This window comes from Galleria mellonella, unplaced genomic scaffold, assembly GCF_026898425.1.
Source record: "Galleria mellonella isolate WM207_F2 unplaced genomic scaffold, CSIRO_AGI_GalMel_v1 utg117, whole genome shotgun sequence".
Lineage (NCBI taxonomy): Eukaryota > Metazoa > Arthropoda > Insecta > Lepidoptera > Pyralidae > Galleria > Galleria mellonella.
The window spans coordinates 8,904,119-8,922,057 of NW_026441980.1; the positions used below are offsets into that span (position 1 = coordinate 8,904,119).

At 27.4% G+C, this 17,939-nt stretch overlaps 1 protein-coding gene and 1 pseudogene across 1 annotated transcript; both read right to left on the reverse strand.

Moving 5' to 3' along the window:
- Nucleotides 1-2,651: 2,651 nt before the first annotated feature.
- LOC113511919 (endocuticle structural glycoprotein SgAbd-5-like) lies at nucleotides 2,652-6,800 on the reverse strand. Its single transcript, XM_026895643.3, has 3 exons — nucleotides 6,443-6,800; nucleotides 5,864-5,982; nucleotides 2,652-2,871 (listed from the first exon to the last, which is right to left on the reverse strand). The coding sequence occupies exons 1-3, from the start codon at nucleotides 6,452-6,454 to the stop codon at nucleotides 2,682-2,684; spliced, it is 321 nt and encodes a 106-aa protein (XP_026751444.1). The 5' UTR covers nucleotides 6,455-6,800; the 3' UTR covers nucleotides 2,652-2,681.
- Nucleotides 6,801-8,455: 1,655 nt separating this feature from the next.
- LOC113511900 (uncharacterized) lies at nucleotides 8,456-16,599 on the reverse strand (annotated as a pseudogene).
- Between the last annotated feature and the right edge of the window lie 1,340 nt (nucleotides 16,600-17,939).

The following is a 17,939-nucleotide window of genomic DNA, read 5'->3' on the forward strand; positions in this document are numbered from 1 at the left end:
TAATGAATACGAACACTTTAAAAAAATTAATCTAGGGTATCACATATCCAGTTAATTATGGAGAAAATATAAAAAAATATTTTAAAATTTGGTTTATATGAAGTATTATTTGGTTTATAGTAAGTCTTCGTAAGATAGCGTTATAAACCATTTTTCAAAAGTAAAACTATTGCAGTTACAAATTACAAAATGTTATCACTCTTCATTCCTAGGATATCATAAGGAACAAATAAAGAAATAAAGTACAAAGTATGAGAGAGAAACGACTTGCAATAAAAGTTAATAAGCCGTAGACTCCATTTTTGCTTAAAACACGTTCACCAAAAAGTGCTACAGTCGAATGCTACCTATAATAAAAATTCGATAATGATCCTTACTTCTTCATCTAAATATATATTTGTGATATTTGTTTTTATTCAGCTAATTGAAGCTAATTATGCAGAATGGCCATCTCCTATGGATATCTTATAAGAGTTTGTTTTCTCCACAACTAGTTAAATTATATAAGTCTAACGGGCACTGGTTTCTTTTTAAAAGAAGAGTAGGTAACCAACTATGACCACGCTAGCTAGGTGGCTACCGAGCTAATGAAAAATCGACTTTTTATTTATTTATTTATATTTTATTGTACTCAAAGATTATATTGTTGTACATTTTTCATTCTTAATTTGGGTGTCTTTTTACTCTCAATTATTTTTGGGATGAGAAAATATGGTGACAGGAGCTTATAATATGTAATATGGATATAGATTATCTTATTAATTTAATATTTATAGATATCGGTAATACATCTTCATTTAATTCTGAGTTATTACTCAGAATAAAGATAAAAAAAATGTCCTAGAACATTATGTTTCTAACACCTACATTTCAATAAGTATTAAACAATGATGCAATGCACGTTTATTAATGATGGACAGAAAGTTTCCTGGTTCTTAAATCTGAACAGAATCATGTTTAATAATAGATATTCTGGTTTTAAAGTTTAGTTATAAAAAAATATTAAACTGAATTAAAATTATTACTTTTATTTAAGACTACGCATAATCTTAAAAGTTTTAAGTAACCCTTCAAAATTTTATAATATTTTATTTCTCGTTTAATTTTAATTAAAGAATGATAAGAGTTGAGTATACCAAAATAAGAATTTTTTCAGAATTAACTATTAGACTTTCATAATCTCTGTAAATAAACAAATTTCAATTTTAAAATATCTTTCTTTTCTTATTACGAATATAATATTACTTTATATATATGTATAGAAAAAAATATATAAAAACGTGATTTATTTATTACTGACGGTCATAAAAGGCTCTTGAATACTAATAAGAAGTATGTAGAGAAATGATAAAGATTTGCTTACTTCGTCTAGTAATGGTTTCAGCTATAAAAATGGAAGAACTTATAAACTGTGCTTATAGGTGACAATCACGGTTTTCAAAATACCTACCTTTTTTCTTGCCTTTTGTTCATTATTGTAATTTGATGTAGATCTTTCACGCAGAAAATGGCTTTTTTATTCTTTTTATTTACATACATACATATCTGTCACGTTTGTCTCCCATTAGGATAGGTAGAAACAATGGAATGCCAGATGCTTCGATTCAAACAAACCTCTTTCGCTTCTTCCACATTCTTCTTTCTTTCTTTTTATTTATTGTCTTATAAGAGATTACAATTGAGGGATTGAATCTTTTAATATTCAAATATAGGTAAATTAGGCATTACTCATCACAGACTCAACAAGGTCTTCTTAAATAGTTGCGTACATAGTAGTTTCTATAGTAGGTGATAACTAAGTGTATTGTCACACTGTCACGACACGACGATTCGGTGCATAGGTGAAGCATGGCAAGAAAGGTCACAGTGTGCGTGATTAAATATTTTGATTGCAATTATTTGATTACCATAAACGAACGAAAATATACTTAGTAATTATAATAAACCCGCTAACAACATGCTTTCTAACTGCATTGAGTTGACTGGAAGAGATATCTGTCAGAGATAAATCCACCCTTGCTCACAATATTTATAAATGCATTAACAATGTATTTTACAAGTGCAATAAAGAATATAATATAAACTGCAACAGCAGTGCAGACTAAATATATTAAAAGTATTGGAATAGAATTACATTATTCCTTTTTTGTTATTAACGTAGTATTTCGGAATTTTCACTGATTATAGAGCATCTGCGGGTGTACTTGCTTTATATGTTAATAATAACTGACAAGCTTTAATGCTGAGATTAAGTGGATTTTAAAAGTTACGTTTGGTTAGTTTTTATATTAGATGGTAAAATTTCATCAATTTACAGCCTTTAGAGTAGTCTTAATAGTAATAGAATATGAAATTTACGTGTGTCATAAATGGCTCAAATAAAAAGTTTATCTATCTATCTATATATCAAAAATATTCAGCACACGCGTCCATTAGTGTAACTAACAGACATATTTCACCGTAGTTATTATACATGCTTATACAATAGTCTTTATTATAAACACAAAAAAGACTATTTTGGAGAAATTGTGTGGGATGTAGGGCTGGAAAAGGGGTGATTGCTATACAGAAAATAATTCTATCCTAAGAAAGTCTTTTTAAGTGTAATTCCCTTATAATGAATAGTTTGATATTTCAGGATAGTGATTAGAAAATAAAAAATGAAAAATTAGTTGATTTTTTTATTGATTTGATGGTACTACGTGTATTTGTGGCTTGTATCCTTTGTCGTCAGCAGTAAATGTCACTAGGTACTGTTGACCGTCTGGTGCTATGTAAGAGTAGGAACCTCTCACCCCGATGCCCTGGTGATCGCCGACTGTGATTAACGAAGCTTCTTCTTTGCGTGATACACCGTCACTGGTTTTGTATCTATAATGAGAGAAATTGTAAAATGTTTATAATTCTAGTAAATATTTATTTTTATTGTTTATATAATATAAGAGAGAATTATAAAGATGTCGTAAGAAAATGAGACAAAATATAAAATATATAATACAGTATGTACTTAAAATATAGGTTAATCATAATAAGTCTAGCCAAATAAATTTAACTATGAAATATAAACAAAACTTAGATCATTATCATCGTGGGATTTCCAATTGAGGTTTAAAAATAACCTAAGTGGACAATTTATGCTGTTTATTTTGTACTTATAAACCAACTATTTTAGTATTATTACTATTGAATAAGCAGTATGCTAAACAGTTAGTTCTTTGTATAATATTTTTCTATATAATCGCGTGATCAATTTTGTATGAATTTTTACTCGCGAATTCGTCCGTGTGACCGGGATTAATTGTAAAGAATTAAGTTTAGACGTTAATAATGCTACAATGTGATCATCTATGTATACGTATATTCAATTTCTACAGACTCTGTTGTATTTTTTGTGCACTACTACAAAAGCAGAGTACATGTCTTAAGAACATAAAACTACAGATTATTATTCAAGTATAGTTATAAAACTAAATTTATATATTTTTTCTTCAGATCAATTTTTGTATAGATAGTATAGTTACAGGAGAAATATTTACCGAAACAAATTTTGTGTACATGCATTTTACTGTATGGAGATATGTTTATAATCACAAACAGGTACAAATTGGTTGGCAATCTCTAGTAATAAAACATTTGTTTACTGCAAGCGACTAATCAAGTGTCGCGCGGGAGTCATAAAAGCGGTTTTCTATTGAGCAAGTCCTTGAGCGGCGCACATATTCTTATTGTTTGAACACCCGTTAAATAAGTACATATCTGTGCTTTAGGTAAATACATCCTATGATATAAACAATTATATATGTTTGCTATGTAGATGCTATTGGTAGACAGTTCGTCGGTTTTTAATTAACCCAAAAACCAGCGAGGTAAAAATTTACGTCGTTCTTTTAATTATTCTGTATAAGTTATATTTGCATTAATATTGCAATGTGTCATATAGCAGTATTAAATGAAGTAATATAATTGTGACTGTGATATGTGAGGTGTGATTAAATGGGTGTATATTAAATATTATATATTAAATCAAAATTTCATATTAGTTGATTATTGCAATAATAATATTATCTAGGAATTTCTTGAAAATAATTCTAGGTATTTTCGATATTCAACTATATCAATACCATTATATAATTACTCGTATAAATGGTGATGTTGGTGATAAACCAGATTCACATATTGTCTCACCTTCCGATGATTGAGGGTTCGATACCCGTACAATTAAAACATTTGTATTTATAATACTATATATACGTTATAATTATATATAAGTTTTTTGACGTTTTTTCTATATGTAATATATATATATTTAGAAAAATATTCATCTAGTTTAATAATTATAGCACAAGCTTAGTTTGGGACTAAATAGTGCTGCGTGAATGTTAGTGATGTTTTAAGAGGGACGCTGCTACCTACCCTTCGACCATTAAGTTCCCTTAGTCGCCTCTTACGACTCCCACAGAAAAGAGGGTGGTGGCCCATTCAACCACATGGCAATTTATCTTGATTGAGAGGACAAAATTGTAAAAATCAGAAATCGTTTATAAATACATACTGTATAATTGATAGTAATTAAATTAGGTATACATTTAGCATTTTCCATATAAAAGGACAGTTTTGATACCGACCAATCAATCACACGAGCGAAGTACCGGCGTAGCTAGTAACACGATTATAGAGTTGTTATTAGATATAGCCAGCTTGATATTTTACGTTTATTGCTAGATATTTATCACAATTAAAGCAGATTTATGAGATGACTCAATGAAGATACCATTTTAGTGTTTTGTAACCATATAGTTAATCATAGAGCTACATAATATTATTGTAATTATTATAAGTTCAATTTAATCGTTTAAGAATAAACAGAGAGTATAAAATGTTTATATATTTTTTCATAAGTACTCATACATTTATATGCTTGTCAGTTTCAAATATGTAGGTACTGTTATTATTTGTTACCTCTATTAGTATAGATACGTTTTTAATTTTAAAACTTATTCTAGACTTGTCGTCTAGTATATATTTTAAAATTCTGTAAACTTGTAATTAATATTCGTAGCCTAGACCGGACTTAGTTTTTATGAAGATTTTAAAAACAAAGGTAAAAAAAACAAAAAAATAACGAGTAAAAATGTTATGCAGAAGTCTCGATATGATAAATTTTAATAATATATTTCAATATTATATATACATATATTTACACACACACACACACACACGCACACACACAATATATATATATATATATATATATATATATATATATATATATATATATATATATATATATATATATATGTATGTATACATAGCTTAAAGGTTTTACTGCGATTCGTATTTATTATATCATATCGATTAAGAACTCAGTTTTTTCTTATTATGCTTAATTACAAACCTTAATATTAATGCTAGAAGATATATTTTATAATCGAGACTAGTTTGATTTTAAATTGATATGCTGTTCAAGACCCCTTCCAAGATTTTATATTTAATTTAAGAAATGTATTTACATGAATATTATTAAATAAACATTTACACACTTCAGTTTGATAAATTACGAGAATATATTCATCATCATATCAGTCGTTATTTGTCTAGAATGAGTCTCCTTTAAAGACTGTCAGAAGGAACAGGGTCATTCCTTATGGTAGTTAACCACTCAGGAGATGTTGCCAGTAAATATTACGCTTGGCAGGCGGCTTGGGAACCGCAGTTCAACTTGTAATATTAATTATTTTATTTTATATTGAATGGTATTAATTAAGCATATAAAATTATAAATAATATTAAATTAATAGTTGGTTTATTGAATAATTACTTTAAATATTAGATAGTGAGGACTTATTATTTTTATTTTACTTACTCAAAGTCATATCCATCTTCTCGAACGTAGGTTTTTTCTGTAAGAATTTCTACTGGTTGTACATTTGACGCATCTTGAGCTACTAGGACCGCTACACATGCACTGAAGATGAATAATTTCTGTAACCATTGAAAGTGTTATTAAAAATGTATAAATATATATTTAATTTAACTTTATTATAGTGAATAATCATCATATCAGTTTTAAAATGTCATCAGATAATACACAATCCGTCATAAGATTTTTAATCATATTTACCACTATTATGTAAAAAAAAAAAATACTTTTTGGGTATTTTATGTTAAATTATAAATATGATAAATACCTAATAAAACAAATAATGTACGAGTAAAGGATATTATGGTAACAAATATCTGTAGTTGTAATCAATAAAAATTGTAAAGCTCAATTTCGATACATAAAATGTAATAATTGTATTTATAATAGATTTTAGACTTTAATGGGCAGTTATAGATATTATAATCCAAATTAGATAATAGCGAGCCTTACCACTGTATGTTAGTTAAATTTTTAATAACTACTTAATAATCATTATAATGAAATTACAAATTTACTTACCAAGGCGTACATTATGAATTTCACGGTTATCACAGTAAGTGATGAATGAAGTATTGACAATTTGACACTGGTAGAAAGGTTGTCGATTTCATCTTAAATACAGTGATTGTTTGTCGATATTACAGCAATTCACAATGTAACTGTACCTAGGCGTTGTTTGTAATGGAGGTGATAACACGAATAATGTGATGAAACTTCGTGTGTTCATAATTTGACATAATGCGAAATGTGTATTTTACGTAAAATTAAAAAGTATTTTCCTTTCAATCTAATATGATAGATAGATCAAAAACCTCCTGGTGATATATATTTACGCTATAACTTTTTACGAGGTAGGTAAAGTTATAGATCATAAGGTTGACTCTAATTAATTATATTGTGTAATATATATATATATATATATATATATATATATATATACACACATATATATGATTTACTAGTGTTTATTATGTTGTGTCGATTATATAATATAGTATATAGCTGTAAATAAGAGAAAAATTCATAATACGATTGGAAAAAATTATATAGCAATTTTTTTTCGAGTTGTATTATGATATTTTCACTTATTTACAACTTATGTACATTTGTGAATTTGACTGCTTTTCAGTAAAAAAAAATAGTTTAATGTTCTTTGTTATCTTAAATATTGGTAGATATATAGAGTATTCCAGAAAGAATAATTAAACATAGCTGAATTCCACTGATAGTATCTATTCGTAAAATTGTACAAGTTTTTCAAGGAATAAGTATGTATGTAGGTCAAGTAATTAGGTGAAATATGAAAATAATTTTTGAACTTTTAATACAATTAATATGCACGTATTAACAGAGTAAGAATACAATATTATTATTGCTCCTTTTCATGTTCCGGATATCGTAAGAGACGACTCCCTTAGTCGCATTAATCCACAATACAGCAGTATGAGTGAACTAAGACTCGAAATAAGACTCTGACAACTATACGATATGACTAGTAATTACATAATGAGTTAATGAACCTTTTTTGTGGACGTAGGTTTTTATTTACAGTACACAGCAATGGAATGTTAATAGTTTACATAGTAAATAAATAATTAACATTAATGAATGAATTATTTCTCTTACAATATCACAAAATTTCTGTTTATTACAATTGGCCCATCGTATTTTATATATCGCATCCGTGTAAATATATAATTTATGTGCGAACGTACTTGTATTTTTCTAAAAAATATTATAATTGATATTATTATCGAGTTTTTAAGATACATGTCTATTTCACTGTAAAAAATTGATGAAAAAATATTTATAAGCATAATTTTCATGCGAACTTGAAGTTCCACCATGTATCAACATTCACCACTATCTATTAAACTATTTATATTTTTATAAATATTTATATAAAACGACCTAAATACAAATATAATTTCGGTGCAAACAGTTAAATAATAAATCATAATAAGTTCTGATGATATTTAATAAATAAATATAAAAAAAGTGTTTTTAAGTACAAATAAACATCTTTTCGTCTTTTCACAACTAACATTACTTATTTCTAGTTGTTATTATTAATAATTGTAATTATTTTATTAGCTTTTTGATGCTATAAACCGTTTGATGATTAATTTTCGTATACATACAAGACAACAGAGAATAAATAGTACTCAAGAATGGTAGTACATATACCATGGATATTACATTGTGTAATTTTACTTTCTGTTCATTTATTTTTCATTAGTACATAAATATAGATGTATGAAACAATTTAATGTTAAGAGCATTCTCTCTCTGTCAACTTTTTAAACTTTTTTATTTGTTCAAATTTGTATAAAAAAAATATAATTTACAATTTTATCTTGTATCCATACATGCACCTATTACACAACTTCATGACATATATGATGTTTTATTATTACATAAAAATACTTTAATTATAAAATAATTATGGTTGGTTTAACACAAGGACTAAACTTCTTATCTTTTAAGATATATATATATATATATATATATATATATATATATATATATATATATATATATAAATGCTTTGCTGTTAAAAGATTACAATTGGACAAATACGATTAGTATTTTCTTTTTATTTCAAATTCGTTGAAGTTTGAGGAAGGTAAAGGTAATAAATAGAAAAATCGTAAAATTTCTTGTAAATGGAAAAATCTCATTTTTCTTTTTCCCAAATACAAACTGTTCCTAGCTATCAATTGAAATATTTTAAAGTTTTTGCCAAATGTTTGTCAAGTCAACTAATAAGAAATAAAAATAATTTTTTTTTATTAAATAACTCAGTCTGAGTTTTAACTAAGATCTAAGTCTTTATTATTCTCATAAAGGAATGAAACGTAAGCACATTCCTTTTTTTTATCTAAGATAACGTATCTACATCAAATTATTCTCCATAGTTTCTGCACCCTTAGCTTCATTCTCCATTAAAAAACATGGCAAAAATATTAATTTTGTTTTAGGTATTATTGTACCTTTATTTTGTAATTTTAATTATACTATTACGTATAAATTAATTAAATAATACCGATAATGATACTAAGTATCTATATTAAATATAAATATTACGGAGTCTTTAAATTGCTACTTAATTTGAAAGTAGCAGACTACAATTCGATCGACTGACATTATGACACTTTCTTTATGATAGTTCTATAGCCTCTTTTACCGGCTTTATAAGTCATTTCATAAAGTTGTCCTTTTTTGTCGTACCAACGGACTGCTCCCTGCACATCCAAAGCTGCTTCTTTTGTGCCGGAGTTTAAAATAGCTCCACGTTCTGTTCGGGAAGACCCATCACTGGCGTCATAGCTGAAATTTAAAATTTAATATTTCAATATTTAAATTAATATTTTAATTTTAAAATTAATATAATTTTTTTAATTCTTAAAAATAATATTTTAATAATTATTACGGAATTAAAAAAATAAACTGACTTATTATACTCGTAATAGTTAAAAAAATATTACTCAAAATAAAATAAAAAAATAAACATAACGTTGACGAAATAAAATCATGGGATGAAATATATATAAGATAATTATAAATATTGTAAGTAAGGGTATACTTATAATATTCAAAAGAGATTTCGTCCAGTAACACAATGACAAAGGAGTTAGGGGCACTTAAGTAAGATTACTGTACGAACGACATAGATACTAACACATACAGTATAAATAAATAGCTAAATAAAGTTAAATATATATTATATTATATGGATACCTAAATATGATACCTACCTGCTATATATTATTTTTTTAATAAAAATATTTTTAATAGTCAGTCGGGTTACAGTCATTGTAATAATGCAGATTTATTTTATTTATCATATATATTTTGTGTCTTGAGTATTTAATTTATGAATCAGATTTACCATTGAAGCGAGCAACGATAATTTAAGAAACATGTTTAAACGACTTCAAAAAGAAAAAGGTACTAAATTTATTAGTATTTTTTGTTACTTTGTTTTCACATCTTTGCCGAATGGGTGACCGAGTTTGATTCTTTTTGTATATTGTGTCACAATTTAAAGTCGTTGGTTTGCTTAAGAAATGAAATCATAAATTTTCCAAAATTTAAGATATATATCCTATTACTATCATGACTACATACCATTATTTATTTATAAATGCAATTATTTATAAAGAAATGATTTGAGACACCTAATGTTATTATTACATTCTGTATCGGCTTCTCTTCTTATCGACTATGTCCCAGTTATGTGGACATAACTAGTAGTTAAAGACATTTGCATTAAATTTATTTTAAATGTATTATATATATAATATTAGTATTATGATGCAGGGGGGAAAGGGATTATTAGTAATGGAGACTGAGAATCCCATTGCTAGCAATATACTCAACCAGGTCGAACTACTCGCGGTTCCCCCTGGAAACTATCATGGTTAATTCCTGATGAATTCATCGTGATGGGCTAACTGGCCTGTTTTCATTCTCATCTATCACCCTTCACTGGTGCTCCGCCAGCGTAGCCCGTTAGCGCAGGCAGGGTTACTATTCAATTTTTATCCATAAAAAAAAGTATTATTGTGCAATATTTTCAACTTCGTCCGATTGACCGAGTAAAGATTATAAACTGGGAAAAAAAGTAGTTTATGTAATTTTTCCATCTGAAAAAGTACGTGTATAGAAAATTTTATAATTATACAAAGTCTCTTTCGTATATATAATATTATGTAGTAAGGATTATAATTTATAGATGTTTAACAATATATGTTGCGTTAAAAATGCTTAACCTAGACAAATTTGTTGATGCGATTATTAGGAGCACGAGTATAAATTATACGCATAAATCAAATATTGATTATCTTTAATTGACATGATTAAGTTTAATTTACTTTTTACATTTTTTGCAAATAAATATTTATGCACCTAAGGTCATATGGTACATATCAATTTTATAATCATGCTAAAGTTTGGAAAGAATCATTATTTGTTATTCACACTAACCGTACTTCCGCTTAAAATAACGCAACGCCTGTGAGATGCATATTAAACAGAATTACGTTTTAAATTGTTCTAATATTAAAAATCCAAATCGTTTAGCAAACGATGGAGTGGGCATGTTTGAAGTTTCACTGTGTGATAGATTACGAAATATGAATTTCTCCAGAAGAACCAATGTTATGAGTTATATGGATAACTTCATTTCATTCATTAGCTACATAAGACGAGTTAATTAATGCAATGAAGTTCATTCATTAACTTTGTGTAAAAAGTGATAAATCGAGTATAGGCAAGTAATGGATCCTATGGGTAAGTCCCATAACAATTACAACAAAACAACAATTATCTACTCGTAACTCCAATTTAAAAAAAAAAAACCTGTTTAACTTATTTACTATTACTATAGAATATTTTTCCTAAACATGCATATGCGAATGAGATTAAAAAGTGGGATACATTGCAAATAGATCTAATTTATGATGTCCTTTAAATACACCTTAATTAAAGTAAACCATAATTGGGGACATGGTGCTCAAATAACGGATGTTTATAAGGGTATCCGAGCAGCGGTCACCGGCCGTTCAACTTGGAGGAGGCGTACCACATACCACGTTTTTGTACCGCGCTACTTGTATGACATTGTCACCATTCTACTTTTTTAATATCCCCGAATGACATATACGATAAGTAGATACCATTTTAACAGCGTCTTATTATTGTGCCTACACTCACAAGTCCATGACCTGACTAGATCCACGCAAGCAATTATTATAACCAATTATTATCTATGCAACATATTGTTATATTATGAAATTAAGAAAGATAAGTATAAAAAAATTTAAGTTTAACCTACCTAAAAGAATAAAAAAAATGGTAAAGATGATAAAATCTTATTGTTATAATAGAACGAATAGGATAAATTCCTTAGTTTATTATTATATTTATTTTTTAATTTATTCTATAGTATTGTGTTTTATGAAGCAAAGTAGTCACGTAAGGTAGGTGATATCTTTTAGTCATAGAACACAATGTAAGATTTCAAAATAGTTACTTTCTACAAAAATAAGGTTTGTCAACATACAGTTAATAGGACATGTATTTGAATAATCGGGTTACGTTGCACGCATAACGACAATATAAAACACAATTAGCATAAACGCGACATTCCTGCGTATTTGTTTAGGAAATATTTTGGTGCCAACGATCAAGTAGGTAATGTATAGTAGCTTGACTCATCCTTTTGCTTTCCTTTTCGTTTAGTATTCTATTGATGTTTGAAAGCGATAAAAGAATGACAACTTTTGAGATTATGTTGCTAATTTAAATGTTATCGAAATTCATTCAGTGATATTAAGATATAACTTATTTCAACGAATGATTTGAGTAATATTTAAGTATAAAACATTTTAAAAACACGTGGTTGGGGCTTAAAATAAAAATATGTGACATTTATTGAGCCATAAAAATGCAACACCTAATTTTGACAAGAAAGTTTTGTTTATTTGTCAATGTAAATGCACATCTGATAAAGTTGTCTAATAATGTATATTTAAGAAATTGATAGCTAAAATATGTATATGTATACCTAGCGAGGTATTTTATGTACCACATAGTCAAATGATTTTATATTTATATGTGTTGTTATTATTTAAAACACAAATTAGTAATTTCGGCCAACGAATAAAGAGTGAAGGTTAAAATTACTCGTGAGAATATAATACAACCTACCGATAAAAATCTTTTTGTATTTACACCATTAAAAATAAAATTAAGAAATAAATATTGTAAAATTTCTTACCTATAAAAGGTATCATTATTAAAGAAGTATATATAAGTATATAAAGATATGACAAATTAAGTTTAAAGTTAATCAGTACTCGGACGGAATCGGCATATAATGTATAATTTTTAGTACGTTCAAATACGTTGTTGTTGCGGTCGAATAGTCAGAAAGTGCAATCACAAACACACGAGACCTATATTAGTTGAAAACGACAAGGCACGTATCATCACATTTGTATAACACAGTAATATCTATGCGATCCGTGATGCATTTTATATCTCGATACGATGGTAATGACTTCTTGAGAGGTTTCAACAACAAGTTTGTAAAAACAAACTGGCGTTTATTACCATTACGCCTACTTCTAGTAAGTAATGAAAAAAAAGAAAAAGTTGGCCCTACATAAAAAAATATAGAAACCTTTTTGTTTCATTAGTAGCAGAATGTTCAGTTGTAATAATATATTATCGGAATTGACGAACAAATATATCAAAAAAAGAATGTCGATTTTGTGTCGAATTTAGAATATTTTTTGTAGTCAATTTTATATAAAAAAATAAGGGTCAATACGTTCTTAAATCAGCGTTAACTGTCATACGGTACAAGGTATAACGTAACAGCGTTGGATTTTGTCTTGTAAGGATCCTAAAATAACGTTTTGCATACCTACTTTATCGCATGTATTATATTCAGTATCTTTTTTATTCACAAATAAATCAACATGAAAAAATGTTTAGAGAATATAACGATATTATATTTTAATTAATTTAACGTTAAGTTGTATCACACTGAAGTATAAATAAATATATAAATAATATAATATTAATAATATATAATATTTCATCGAAGAATATTAATAATGTTTTTTCGAAGAATATTTCATCTACGAGTCTTGTATTGACTTCAGAATGACTATAAAATACTATTTCGTAAAATCTTCCCTGTTCCATTTTCTCATGGTTCATGCAATATCACAAATAGCACGTTTAAATATTGGATGATCACTCTATGGTAAATACCTAAGACAAATATGCTGTATTGAGTTTATATAACCTTAATTATATTTTCTTTATCGAGCTTATTATTAATTCGTTCAATAATATTTTTAATTAATTCATTATAATAAACTACTTATCTGAGATACGTAGAAAAATCAGAGAGCTAATACCTCAATTTTCATAGGCATCTCTTTCTTTATCTACTTTCATAACTCATCTCTTAACTCTTCTCTGTCTAGGCTGTCCAAATTAGATACAATGTCATAATGATTGTTACTTACTAAAAATCATAAGAATTTGGTAAGTTTGCTGTGTTGATCTGTGAGTGCAGTACTTGGGGTTTGGCTTGGTTGTCTATATATGGATTAGCAGCAAACATTTCCACCAGCATAGCAACTGCAAAAACCTGAAATGTTAACATAACTATGTAAGCTCAGACGTAAATGTTTATCGACAGTTAGGTAGTACGAACAGTCGTAAACTACAATTAACCCAGACATATAGTTATCGTACATCGTGTTATTTAAAGTGCTTAAAGTAATTTGCACTATCTTTAAAATTTCTTTCTTATTTTTTAACATTGAAAAGCTTTTAAGGGTCAGTATTTATTTACTTTATCTTATGATTTTATAAGTAATGTTTTTTTAACATGCTCTAGTAGACTATTATGTTATTTTTCTAGATTAGCCTTTTTATAGGACTTCAAAAAGGAGGGAATTCGCATTTAGTCTATTTTACTTTATATAAATTTGTAACGCAATATCCTAGCTAATTCTCAACTAATGTTGATAATTACATAATTGCATTAGGTAATGTTTACTTCAATAATAAGTGGTCGGTTTTGTGTAGAATTGGATATAGAATAATAGACGTTCTAATTTTATCATAATCTGATAATGAAAATGAGAGTTTTTATTGAAAATATGATATTATTTACCCGCTTCGACTTCGCACAGATGCAATATTTGTTTGTGTAACTTATAAACTGTTCAACACATTTTAGTAAGGCTGGTAATTTAAGTTTAATAAATCTAATATATAATTTCGATTCAGCCATTTGTTTTAAATGGAATTTGTAAAGTATACGTGAGATCTGTATCTTACTTAATTAAAATTTATCTTACTTTTAACATAGAAACCATCTTTTTGTTTGAGATATTAAACTTAGATGTATGGTGTCGCAGACTTTTTTCTAAAAATAAAAGTAATTAATATTTTTGCTATAGGTTTTATTCTTTTGTTTCAAACCATTCTGCCAGCGCCTGCCATATTACAAAATTTTTGCGGTGATTGTGATTAATTATTGAAAATATATATTTTTCAAATTAAAAAGTAGCTTATATCACACAATGACAATATAACTTTCTAACAGTGAAAGAATTTTCAAAACGGATCATATTTTCAAAGTAGTACCGGAGATTACACAGAACATCCAAACTCACAAATTTACCTCTTTACAAGTATAAATTAACTTATTATTACTTACGTGAATAAAAGTCATCAACAATTTACGAAAAATTATGTATATATGTTCTATACCTAGTAAAAATTTATCTTCTATTCTTTACATTATATGTTTCATATTAACGATTACAAGTAAGACGTTAAATTTTTTTGAGAAAACATAAACAGGTATTAAGAGGTTTAATTAGGCACCTGACCTTCATAATTGCATTTACATTTGGTGAATAGATGTGTACAATAACAAGTATCAATTGTTCCATGTTGTATCAAGTTTTTATTTGTGCTACTCTGGTCGTACTTGATAAGTACTTGATATAACTTAGTTTACCTTTATTTCAATAATAAATATAAAATAATAATAATTGTTTTCCCTCTTAAAAGTTAATAATAATAATTAACGAATAATTATTATTCATATTATATTATTCATTATTCATATTTAAGTTCATAAAATGCTCATTATTTTAATTTTAAATTAAACTATATTTTGATATACATGATATCTTAAATATTTTACTGTAATTTTAGAATAGTCAGTTCTTCAGAAAATTATTCATGCATTCACAAAAAAGTTTAACAAATATGTTTATCTAGGTATTATCTAAACAATCTCACCAGGACTTGGTGACCTATAAATTTAAATACTGTAATGGAAAAATGAAACGTATTCAATATGATAGAAATAATACTAATTTTAGATAATTATTTTCATATTAATTTAGATAGATCTATTTACAAGGTAGCACGTTATTCATAAACAATTTCTTTCCAATAGCAGTGTATTAGATTGAAATTTATTACTAGCCTTTTCACTAAATTTATAACGATAATAAATATAGTAATATTAAAAATATTGCGGTATCGGATAGAATGGTAGTTAAGTCATTGTAAACGTAAACATTGGAGGTGCAGACGCAGAAAAGGTCAAAGTGTGAACTAACGACATTCGCGTCTAAATTAAACATTCATGCACCAGGCGATGATTTCTGCAACATCACATATCTGACATCGCAATAACGGGAAGGTCACTTTAAGTACGTAAGACTTGAGCTAAGACTATCATTAGATACGATATTATTATTGATAATGCAAATTCTAACTTTATTGTAATTAAAATTACGTGTGCTGGAATTGTAATATAAAATTTGTAATTACCAATGACAGCAACATCTCGAGCGGTGACAATAGGAACTGGCGACTTCCTGAACAGGTTGTAGTCCGAATGTGCTAACGGTTTCGTAAGATCTCTTTATATATAAAGAGTAGTCTGTGTACGCGCCCGCCGGCCGAGCCGAGCACCGCCTGTTCTGAAACTGAGCCAATTCTATATGACCATAAAGAGACTGATTGACGCTTGTTAGGCATTTTACAGTAATCTTAGACAATAGATCTATACGTAAGACCTGTGAAAAATGTTGCTCTATTTTCATGATAATTATTACCGTCTTCCTGTGATATCTTGAGTGGTAGTCGAAAACTTTAACGCTATTTTTTTATATATAACATTGAAGTTTATGTTGAAATTAAGGATCGTTATCGAATGAATATATCATCATCATAAACATATCAGCTATTAACTGTCCACGGCTAAGCATACGTTTCCCCCTATTGGGGCTTTTGCCTATGGACAGCAATTATCTTGCTTGGCAACCCACTTGGGGTTAGCTACCGTAGTTAGACTTTAGTTATATTTAAATAGAAACGCTGCTGCCCATTCTTGAACCATTTACAATAAACCCTTATTTCGAATATTAGTTTCGTAAACATTTTTTTTATTATTTTTGAATGAAGCAAAAAGTGCAAAAATAGTATTCTTTAAAAATTTTTATGAAAAACTTATTGTATTTCACAGCTTATCCTGGTAATTTATAGGGAAAAAATAAGACTCAATATGCCAGTAAAAGATATGGTCCATTATTACCCAGCCGTTGAATCATGATTTGTATATTTCTCCATATATTTGTGTACCAATTATCAATTAAATCCATCCAGCTATTTAAAAGTCATGAATATCCAAACATAATATTAATAAAAAATAATAAAACTACTGGACATATCACGCATTAAATATATTTATAAAGTTGCACATTTATAATATTAGTAGAATATACGAGATGTACTCTAGATACAGAATAATAAAATAGAACGAAGTTTTCACATCGAACTGATCTTATTGGCATATCAATGGTCGTGGGTTTTCCGAGTCGCTACGTCACGGATCACTGTCTAAATAGGTAACATCCTTTACACAACAATAGATCCGTAAATGGTTTCTGTAGACTGAAAAATTAGATGGTGAAATCATTCATGAAAATAGGTAATGTTATTGTTCAAAGTAATACGATGCAATTTATCTCATAAACAACTGCAGATACAGATGAAATTGGAAACAACGTGTTCATTAGTATGATCCTAGGAATGATAATTTGTAAGCCGGTAGCGTACTGTTTAATATGGTCAGTTAGATTTAACTAAAGTTTACATCACACCCGGAAGTTTGTACCTACGCACAAGAATGGCTAATAAAGGTAATTTTTTTTTAACCTAGTTATAAAGTATAATTTATTACAGTAAATTTGAGAGGGTATCAAATCATTTATCTGTTTCGAATACATACAAAAATTAAATTAATTCATGTCAATAATTTAGAGATATGTTTAAATATTTCTGATTTAGACTTAGTTAATATAATTTAACTAAGAATTATATAAACATAAAAACTAGAGAAAGAATATTTAATATATTTCAATAAATGGCGCATTTCTCTCTTTTTTCTGAGTTTACA